This window comes from Arachis duranensis, chromosome 3 (assembly GCF_000817695.3).
Source record: "Arachis duranensis cultivar V14167 chromosome 3, aradu.V14167.gnm2.J7QH, whole genome shotgun sequence".
In the NCBI taxonomy this organism is placed as follows: Eukaryota; Viridiplantae; Streptophyta; class Magnoliopsida; order Fabales; family Fabaceae; genus Arachis; species Arachis duranensis.
Window position 1 is genome coordinate 6,774,846 of NC_029774.3, and position 10,929 is coordinate 6,785,774.

General features: G+C 30.3%; 2 protein-coding genes across 2 annotated transcripts; one reads left to right on the forward strand and one right to left on the reverse strand.

Annotated features, from left to right (window-relative positions):
* Nucleotides 1-358: 358 nt before the first annotated feature.
* On the forward strand, nucleotides 359-2,718 carry LOC107477199 (uncharacterized). The gene is made up of 7 exons (XM_016097181.3): nucleotides 359-646; nucleotides 749-779; nucleotides 872-890; nucleotides 1,406-1,503; nucleotides 1,730-1,828; nucleotides 1,975-2,147; nucleotides 2,244-2,718. Exons 1-7 carry the CDS (start codon nucleotides 482-484, stop codon nucleotides 2,328-2,330), a joined length of 672 nt encoding a protein of 223 aa, XP_015952667.1. The 5' UTR covers nucleotides 359-481; the 3' UTR covers nucleotides 2,331-2,718.
* A 122-nt stretch (nucleotides 2,719-2,840) lies between these two features.
* LOC107477198 (cytochrome P450 86B1) lies at nucleotides 2,841-6,189 on the reverse strand. The gene is made up of 2 exons (XM_016097179.3): nucleotides 4,762-6,189; nucleotides 2,841-3,559 (listed from the first exon to the last, which is right to left on the reverse strand). The coding sequence occupies exons 1-2, from the start codon at nucleotides 6,124-6,126 to the stop codon at nucleotides 3,158-3,160; spliced, it is 1,767 nt and encodes a 588-aa protein (XP_015952665.1). The 5' UTR covers nucleotides 6,127-6,189; the 3' UTR covers nucleotides 2,841-3,157.
* Between the last annotated feature and the right edge of the window lie 4,740 nt (nucleotides 6,190-10,929).

The following is a 10,929-nucleotide window of genomic DNA, read 5'->3' on the forward strand; positions in this document are numbered from 1 at the left end:
ATATACTTTTTAAATAGTTATTCAAACATCACCATAAAAATTTGAATAAAATACATAAATTCATTTGCTAAATACAATTTTTTAACTATTTATAAGAATATAATATTTAATAATTATTTTTATTATATTTTACTATTTTAAAATCATTTAAAAAATTGTTTCTCTCTCTTTATCTTCAAAAATTATTTTTATCAATAACATAAATTTTAGTATCTTTTTAGTACTTTACCATTTTACCCTTACATAAAAATTAAATTATTTAAAAAAAAACATAAGAAAAAGAAGATAACAGTGATCACTAAGCAGCCAGCGGCCCCTAGTCTTGGGGTCAAGGGATGGAGTTGCAAAGTCAACAGTTCTGTGTCTTGAGAACAAAAACGGTGTCGGTTCGTCCTCTCTCTCATTTTCTCAGTTCCTCTGCTCATTTTTCCCTTTTGAGTTTTGAGGTAGCAAAACGACGTGCCGTTGGTTCCAAGTGAGGATGGCGAGCAGAGAGACGGTGAGAAAGGCAGAGGCTCTCGTAGAGAAAGCCATGAAAGGAAACGACGCTTCACACGATGCATCGCACGTTTGGAGGGTTCGTGATCTCGCTCTCTCCCTCGCCTCCGAGGAAGGCCTTTCTTCCAACCCTCACTCTCTCCAAATCGTAATCACTCTCTCATTCTCATTCTCATATAACTACTACTTTCACTTATTAATCACCACCATAACCATTCGCTTTCTCTTCTCGTTAATTAATTTATTTCAGGTGGAGTTAGCGGCGCTGCTCCATGATATAGGTTTTTTACACTGTCTCTCTGCATCAAAATTAATCTCTTTCAAAATTACTCTATGCTTACTCGCAAATTTACTTCTTTGTTGATTGCTGCAGCTGATTACAAGTACTTGAGGTTCGTAATTTCGTTAACTGTATTCTTACCTTACATGTATCGCAATTTGAACTTTTTCTCTGTTTTTTGCTCAATTGTTTTTTTATTGTTGAAGTCAATGCGCAATAATCCATATACTGGTTTTGCATAATTTCGAGGCTAATTTTAGCCAATTACCATTTCTCTGTATTTGTCCGTGCTTCAATTCTGCCATGTTTTCCTTTATTTTCAGATAATACCATAAATCAGTTGGTAAGAAATTTTTATTCCTGTGGTCTTCAATAAATTTTAATCACCAAATCAGTGTCTAATATCAGAATTTTAAAAATTTTTAGGGTATGTTTGTTTTTATTAAATAACATAGAGACTGATTTGTTTAACATTTTACTCAAATTTGACAAGAGGATTGATTTGTCTAACAAAACAAAAGGCTACGGACTGTTTTAATGATTAAAATTTGTTGATGATTAAAGTGTTCGACTACAAGTTCCTAATTTGCGGTGTAACTCTTATTTTTATGTACACTTATGATATAGGGATCCGTCTGAGGAAAAAATTGTTGAGAATTTCCTCGAAGAAGAGGGAATCCAGGAGACTATCAAGTCTAAGATTTTGAAGATCATCAAAGGAATGGGTTAGTTAATCAACATCCACCTTCCTTTTGGCTCAAGTTAATATATCTGATTTCAGGGTAATATTAGAAAAAACAGATTATATGTTTTTGCAGTCTCTTCCATTATCCAAACATAGCCTAATGTTTCTGTGTATTCTTCATAGTAGCCCTGAGCTGCATCATGTTACATTTCCATGTGTATTGGTTGTAAAATTTGCATTATGGGCACTGCGTTCTCCACTGCCAGGTTTCAAGGACGAGGTTACAGGAAATGGCAGTACCGAATGGTTTCCGGAATTCGGAGTTGTGCAAGATGCAGATCGACTTGATGCTATTGGTGCTATAGGTATTCTGTTGAATCTGCTATGTTATTGAGCTTTTCAACGAGATGAGCAATGTTAGAAGGACACTTAAAAATTGTCCTTAAATACTAGAGTTGGGAATTTGGGATGGTAACTAGGATATGATACATATGTGTCCCTTGTATGTCAGGAATTGCGCGATGCTTCACCTTTGGTGGAAGCAGGAACAGGGTTCTGCATGACCCTGCAATTTTACCGCGGACTGATTTATCCAAGGAACAATACATGAAGAAAGAGGAGCAAACTACTATTAACCATTTTCATGAGAAACTTCTGAAGCTCAAGGATATGATGAAAACCAAGGTATAGTAGCTGTATTATGAGTTCTGCCAACTAGACATTCATGCCATGCATCTTTTCAATTCTGCAAAATATTATCTTTTTCAAAGTAAATTTCAGGCTGGAAAGAGGAGGGCAGAGGGAAGGCATAAGTTCATGGAGGAGTTTGTGAAAGAGTTTTATGATGAATGGAATGGTGTAAGCTAATTGCATGTTCCAAGCATGATTATCTCCTTGGTTTGGATGCTATGCATAATGCAAATACAATACACATGAAGAGCAGATATTCTTGGATCATCCTTTCTTGAATTATGTAAGCTGATGGATAATATGCAGTGACACTTTATGCTGTGAGAAGCCCTACTTGAACAATTTAATGATACAGCTTTCTTAAACAATTCCAAGTTACAATGCCGTTTTGTTCTTTCAAGTATGTAATCATTCTCCCTCTTAAAAGTACATTCGGAATTGAATATGTTGTAATAAAGTACTGTCTTTATTCTCGAGTTTCGAATATTGCCCTTAATGAATAGTGTGTTTTATGATACACTTTAGAAGGGGAAATTTTTTTTTTCTAAATATTTGATTTGAGAAATGATTTATTTTTCTAATAGATATTTTTCGACATATTTACAGGATTTTTTTCTTTACTTCTTTATTGACATAGCACCAACACTATGCTATAAGAAAAAAAAATTAAGAAAGTAATACCAAAAGTTGAGAAATGCAAATTATTCATTTATTAATTATTAGGACAACAATAATATACACAAGACATGTAATAGAAATAAGGCAATCCAATTCCCACTCCAAGATATCCAATCAAATCAATTGCATGCTCACCAATTAACATGAAGTTCATTATTCATGCTTTAACTTCCTAATTAAGATTATATCCAACCCCTTCATTACTATCATTTTGTACTTACAATCCACCTTAATAATTACCTTAAAGAAAAGACCAAAAAGGGAAAATACCGTACTCATCATTACTTCATTAGTCATTACCACACCATAATTAACTTCATTCTTAATCAACCTCGCAAGTACTTGTGAATTTCTTCAGCATCCCTCTTGTGAAGGTTAACTTTGATTCCATGCTTCATGTACATAGTCAATGCAAGTTTAGGCAGCACAGGGTGGTTCTCAACCACCTTAACACGGTAGCGGAGTATGATGCTAGCAGCGGCATATTTCATCTGATAGTAAGCAAAGTCTTTGCCTAAGCACAACCGTGGTCCGCCGTTAAAGGCAGTGAATTTGTATGCAGATTCACTCATGAAGCGTGCATTATCTCTTAGCCATCTTTCTGGCTTGAATTCCCTGCAATCTTTTCCCCATATGGCTTCCATTCTTCCCATTGAATAAATTGCATAGATCACTTTTGTCCCCTTCTTTAGCACTGTTCCATCTGGGAATGTGTCATCTTCAACTACCTGCAAATAAATAAATGAACATTTATATCACTAGTTGCATTCATTCACCCTCGAGTCTCTAACGGCATTCAATAAAACCTTGAACTGTGTGATTTTATAACTGAGATCATTTAACTTTTTTAGATTTTGCTATATTCAAGTTTCAACATTTGATCAACATTCCAGGTTAAATTTGAGTCATAACTCAGAAGCCTGATTTGTATACAACAGACTTAACATCAGTATATATGAATTAGGTTCATTATTTTTTAAGGTTTAGATATCATGTGTTTTTACTTTTTAGAGCACATGTTAAGGTTACTAGTAATAAATTTTTTTTAACTTTTTATCTTAATAAATGCACAATAAATACATTGGGAACTAAACTTTTCATTCTTCTCTAAAAGAGACTTTCTTAATTGATAATATTAACTGTATTCTTAAAGCATATATTAACTAAATTCTTTTTTAATCTAATATTTTATCTATATTAATAGTTATTTTAAAGAACAATGTTACATGATCAACAAATATTATTAGTTTTTGACAATAATGGACCAATAATAATTTATACCCATATTTATAGGAATTTTGCACACATAAATCAATATAATTTACACTTATATTTTTTTTAAAATTTACACATATAAATTAGTAACATTTATTTTATTAAAGACAATTTAGTATTTACAATAGTCAAATAATGACAAAAAATACTAAAAATTGATAATCCAAAAAATTTCTCTATTCTGAAAGAGGTATTAGTATTACAGTATTATTATATTATTTATTTTATGATTGTTGGTCACCAGGCTATGTCTAATTCTAGTGAGCCCATTGGGAATGTTTGTTCGGTAAACAAAAGAGTTGACTAAATAAATAGTCCTTCTCATTCATTGATGTCACTTTATAGAAAATTTAATAAATTCTAATTAATAATAACTCTTTCCAATTGGCTAGAGGGTGCCTTTGAATAGAAGCAAATATTCATTTATGAAGTCCAAACAAATATGAGAAATTATTAAAAACCTTCTAAATCATATATATTTTTTTTAAGAATACATGTGTTTAAAAGATTTATGGAATAAACATAAAATATTTTAAACACCTAAATTAAAGTGTTTATTCACATCAAATTAAAGCTAATAAATCAAAGAAATTTTAATTCACAAAATGAAAAGAAAAAAGAAACTAAGAAGAAATGTTTGAATTGAAAGAGTTACCTCTTTGTGATCAACAGGAACAGAAGGGTACAATCTGAGAGCTTCAGAAAGAGCAGCATGCAAATAATCCATCTTCTTAATCTCTTCAGGCCTAAATGTCAAACCCTCAAAAAACTCTTCTTTCTTCATTTTCATATCAATATCTTCTCTCTGTTTCACTACCCTGCATATCTCTTCTACTATCTTCTCTTCCACTTCAGGGTTCTGATCAAGCAGCCAGAAAAACCAGCTTAAAGCCACAGAAGAAGTGTCTCTCCCTGCAAGAATGAAGTTCACACATATATCCCTCAAGAACTTATCCGAATAGGCTTCACCATTCTCATCCTTCAGCCCCATGAAAATGCTTAACAAATCTGATCTTTGCTTCTCATCACAGAACAAAGACAGTTCTTTCTTTCTTGTTCTTATAACATTCTCAGCAAACTCATCAACCCCTTTTATAGATTCCTTCAACTTTTTCTCCATCCCCAAATTGAGGAACCTCATTGCCTTCCATACACATGTTGGGATAACGAATCGAAGAACTGTTACTTCTGTTGCATCCTCAAAGGCCTTAGCAAATGGTATTTTAGGTAACCCCGGCCGCAAGCAACCGGGATCAACCCCAAACGCAATCAAACAAACATTGTCAAAAGTTAGTCTCAACAAGATGTCTTGTAGATCAATGGAAACATTCTCCTTAACGGTGGATTCTAAGACCGGTAAGAGCCTTGAATGAACAAGCTCAAACAAGGATTCAGTAGTTAACTTCCTGAATTTTGCTGAATGGAACTCAATGCTTGCTGTTTTCCTCTGCTTCTGCCACGTCTCGTCGTCGGCGTTGAAGATTCCATCTCCAAGTAGGTCTCTCACCGTGTCCCTGAAGTATCTCCCTTTGGGGAACAAAGAAAACTTTGTCTTGAGAAGATGCTCGAGGTTTTGCGGATCGGCCGTGACAATGCAATTGAGGCTGCTAAACCAAGGCCCTTTGAATCTGAATGTACCATTTTGCTGTTTAAGCACATCAGTGATCCATTCATAGAGGTTGGTTCTTAGTGCAAAGAACAAAGAAGGTAACATTCCAAGAAGAGGCCAAATTGGCAAGCCATAATGCTTCTTCTGCCTTAGAGAATGAATCACTATGAAAACAGTGATTGCTAGAAGAATCTCCAACATTTGGATATGTTGCATTAGAGTGAAGATGTTGTTTCCATTGGGAAGATCTTGTTGGGGGGTTGTGAGATTAAGATTGAGATTGAGATTGCTGAGTTTGGTCATGGTTTTTGTGTTGGAATGATAGGGAATGTGAAAGAATTGCATGTGCTTATTGTTGTTGGTTAGTTTGAAGAAGAATAATGGTAATAACATTTGTGGGGGTGTGGTCATGTATGTTATATGGGGGAGAGAAGAGAGAAGAGAGATTTGTGTTTTCTTGGCGTGCTTAGTTTTGAACAAACGGTTTTGATTTGGTGAGCTGAAAATTAAATGTGTGCCAATTGGGATTAAGAACTTGAACAGTGTACGAGGGACTGTTCACTTGTTTGGTACAAGTTATAAAGAATGAGTGAAATGGATTTAGGAGTATAATACTCTAATATGAATATGAAAGGAAGTTGAATTTGGGATTTTGAGTGTCAAAAAGGACTAATTAAAATTGAGATTACACATTTTGACTAAGGAGGATGGGAAGTGGGTGTGTTGGATTACCTAAGTATGATTACATTTTATGTACTTCTAATCTCACAAGTTTCTTTAGGATTATAACCTTAATCAATAACTACCTAGTTGTAGTTGTTCCCCCCCTCTTTTATTTGTTTATTGGAAAATATTTTTTTTTAATATCTATATTAATATGTACTTTATTCTAACATCTAGTTTAATTTTTAAAAATATTTGGTACAATTCATATTTTTCATATTTTAATACTAAAAATTAGTCATTAATATTGATTCACATATTTTTTAACTAAATAATTTGTCAAAATAATTTAAAATTTTTATAATAAAATAATCAAATATGTAATAAATGAATAATTAAATTTATTTATAATAATATAATATTTTTTTATAAATACTAAATATGTATGTCATTGACAGTTCTAATTTTTTTGTGTATATTTAGCTTAATAGTTATTTCAATACTCGAATTATTATTCTTCATATTAAGTCATGTTGAATTTAATTTAATTGGAAATATTTTTTATACACCTAATAATAATCGGTTTTCTATTTAGATGCCAATTTAAAAAATTGTTGATGAAATTTTAATCTCTGTTAACTTTAATAATTGATCGTACAAATAATCTTATTGATGTCCAATTAGAACACAACTTGTGAATGGACTCTTTTGGTGACACTCTTCAAAAGTGATTCAATTCATGGTTTGTGTTACAACAAATGGCAAACATCCATGGTTGTACACGCTCAACTAACCCAACGAAATCTAAATATAACAATTATTTTAGTTTTGCCACTTGTGTTTATATATTAGATGGGGTAGCAAACAAGTTTCATCAGCGTATGTAATATTCTTACGTGATTTTCTTTGTAATTTTTTTGTCCAAAATATTCTACAAATACCATATATAAGCATCAATATAATCACTTCTTACTAATACAAAAATATGATATTAGAATATATATATATTCCTTTTTCATGTGAATATATTTGATTATATAGAATAATAAAGTGTGCTTATAATTGCAAATTTGTACGTTTAATTTTTTTGAATATTTTAATTTTTTGTTGTTAGGCAATAAATCATTACATATATAAAACGGAGTTTAAAGCTCTAACATCACTTATTAAAATGGACAAATGTGGAAATTACTCAATTAATCTAAATTAGTTATTAATTTTGTTGTTTTTTTAATATAATATTATTACTCAATAAATATGCAGACTTATTTGGATTTTAGATTATATATGATCTGTACTGATCAAATGCTAAATGCAATTAGATCAAGGTGTAGGTGACTTTGTAGGCAGGTTAATTTCTGAATTTACTTCAATTAATGTTAATAAAAATGTTTACTTAACTTGGTTGAAATTGAATAGCGGGAAAGATTTTGCTTAACAAAGAAGCTAGCTAGCACATACATCGAGTTACTTACGACAGTAACATAGGTCATTAAAATAAATATCCTAATATATCAAATGATTAAAAATATTTTTTTATTCTTTAAAGATAGATTCAATATCTGTTCATTCCAATTTTTTTTTTAAGTAAAGTGAGAATTAAGTATTTGAGAATTTTGATTTTGGATTAAGTGAAATGTTAGAAGATTATTAAAATTTATTGTTTGGTCATTATTATTTAGTTATTAATTTAATTTTTTTAGTATAGTTTTTTTTAATTTAGTAATCCAATCATATTTTTTATTTCATACTTTTAAATATTGATGATTAATTGATGGTAAAAAACAATAAATTTTAAAAGCTTTCTAACATTTTTTGAATTAATTAGATCCTAAAAAAATATCATAAATTCTTTATGATAGTAAAGAGTGAATCTATTATATTTTTCTATCAATTTATCATATAAAACTTAATAGCAGTGATTATATATATAGTTAATTATAGCGATATGTTTGTTCATAAAAAATTGTTATGAAAACAATAATTTTTGGAGTCAAATTTCACTTGTTTTATTAAGAATTTGTGATAAATAGAACATAGTTGATAAGAGTTATATAAAAATTTAAAATATAACAAATACTTCACTATTCAAAACGATATTATTTAATTTTCATATTCATATAGCATATATAGTAAATAAGATAGATCTCTATAAATAATAAAATATATGAATAATTCTGTTTTGTTTTGTACTATTTACTAATAATTCTATAATTTATTATAATAAAAAACCTAACTAATAATATTTTAAAAAAACTAATTAGTTTAAAGTAAAAAATTTTTGAAACTTAACTAATGGTTACTTAACTCAAAATTTAAGTATAAATAGATGTTTGTTTTTGTATGCGTTTCTATTCGGATCACACATTAATAATGTATTTCTCTAGAATCTTGTAACAGTAATATTAAGTTGGTTGATAATGGTTGTTCAAAAATATTGTTTGACACTGACATGATTTTGCGTGGTTGAGATTTAATTCTAATTCTGGGAATAAGTAAGTTAATATATCCTATGAAAGGAAAACTTTAGATGAACGTTGAGGCTGCTGTTGCTCACCTAATGAATATATCAAATATGAGAATGTGAATATCAATTAAAAAATAGGAAAAATTCAAAGTAGCTAGGAAATCTACTTGTTCTAAGAGGAGGCACTGAGTGATTGGAGGCTCATAGTTCAAACTTCAGTGTACAACTATTATACGAATTAAAATTATTGGCTGGTAATAAAATTGGTAAATTTTCAACTGGTCACAATCTAATTATAATAAATATAGAAAAAAAATCAGAAGATAATCAAAATTTATTATTTTTTATTATAAAATTTAATTTAATAATACATTTTAACTTATATTTTTAAATATTAATAATTAATTAAATATATTTTTCTCTATCTAACCTAACCATTCAATATTTGAATTGACAAATTGTTACCCTATTACCTCCAAAATTTAATATATTAAAACACAAGTATTAATTCTATATATTAATTCTACCAAAAACCGACAGTATAACCTCTGGGGTGAGATGGCATTTACTAGCCAAGATTGCCAATTGAACACAATGGTGAATCATGTGTTTTGAGGGAATGAATTCTCTCGGTTATTAAAAAAAATAATTGAAGCATAAAATGTAATTTTTAATTTTTTATTATTATTTTTTTATTATTTATTCATAGTCCTATTTATAAAATTAATAATGAAAGATTACACTTTATTTTTTTTATTATTAAAAAATATTAAGAAGATATATTCCCGTGTTTTGGAGGAATTTACTACGGTATAATTTGTGTTTTCTTATACGGCAAATGTGATAAGATAAATAAATAAAAAATTGGAAATTTTTTTTTAATTTATAGTTATTTAATTTTTGTTCGTTTCTACAATAATAATTTAAATTATTAATATTTAATTATTTATCCATCTATTATTCCTAGATGGTTGTTAGTTATAAAATGTTGTTTTCTAACAAAATCTAATAAATAGATGGGGAGAAGTATTGTTTTTGTTCTTAACATTGAGGGTCAGAATCGAAATTATTTCCAACGTAATTTTTTATTTAGAATCATCCTTAACATTTTTTTCGTATTAAAATCGTTCTTTTAATTTTTTACGGACAAAAATACTCTTTACCACCACCAACACCTCCCTTACTCCCATCAAATACTAGTAATCAAAATCAGAATCAGATTCAAAAGCAAAAACAACATCAAATTCAACGAGTACTCAATTCAACAACAAAATCAACACACAAAATCAGAATCAAAAGCAAAAACAAAACAAAAACAAATGCAGAAGCAAAAGAAAATGCAGATACAGAAGATGAAGCAAATGCAGAAACCGATCAGAAGAAGAAGCAAATGTAGATGCAGAAGCAGATCGGAAGCAGATGCACAAGAAGGAGCAGATGTAGAAGTCGAAGCAGAACCATCGGCGCTTCCCCGACGGCAGTTCATGGGCGAATCGGCGGCAACGGCTCAGCGGCGTGGTCTCCCTCCAAGGACCGATGACGACACGACGGCAGCGGCGAGCCCTAGCAGCGCTGGCGCATTTCCTTTCCCTCTTGTCTTCTCCCCCGTCACAGCCCCTATCTCCTTTCTTCTTTCTTTCGGCGATGACAACAGCGACTTCAAGTTTCGTCGATGCCATCTCCCCTCCCCCCTTCCCCCTCTCCCTTTTCCTTTTCCCTTTTCTCCCCCTCACGCCTTTCCCCTTTTCCCCTTCTCTCCCCCCTCGCGTTTTTATTAGAATAGGGGTAGTTTAGTAATAAAATAAAATTTTTTTATTAAAAAAGACGATTTTAATATGAAAAAAACGTTAAGAATGATTTTAAATAAAAAATTACATTGGAGGCGATTTTGATTCTGACCCTCAATGTTAGAGACCAAAACAATATTTATTTCTTAGTATTATTATACAAAAATATTTGAAAGATAATAAAAAATAATATAAAATATTCTAAAATTATTTTTTTTCTATTTTTATAAGTGTATAATTATAAATATTAAATTAAATAAAATAATTTAAATTATTATCTTCTTGAGAATTACCGGG

Excerpts from the sequence above, each read along its gene's own strand:
- LOC107477199 (XM_016097181.3), top strand. The coding sequence starts at position 482 with ATGGCGAGCAGAGAGACGGTGAGAAAGGCAGAGGCTCTCGTAGAGAAA. Across the intron at positions 647-748 it reads ACCCTCACTCTCTCCAAATC|GTGGAGTTAGCGGCGCTGCT; the intron begins GTAATCACTCTC and ends AATTTATTTCAG. Across the intron at positions 2,148-2,243 it reads AGGATATGATGAAAACCAAG|GCTGGAAAGAGGAGGGCAGA; the intron begins GTATAGTAGCTG and ends AGTAAATTTCAG.
- LOC107477198 (XM_016097179.3), bottom strand. The coding sequence starts at position 6,126 with ATGACCACACCCCCACAAATGTTATTACCATTATTCTTCTTCAAACTA. Across the intron at positions 3,560-4,761 it reads TTCCTGTTGATCACAAAGAG|GTAGTTGAAGATGACACATT; the intron begins GTAACTCTTTCA and ends ATTTATTTGCAG.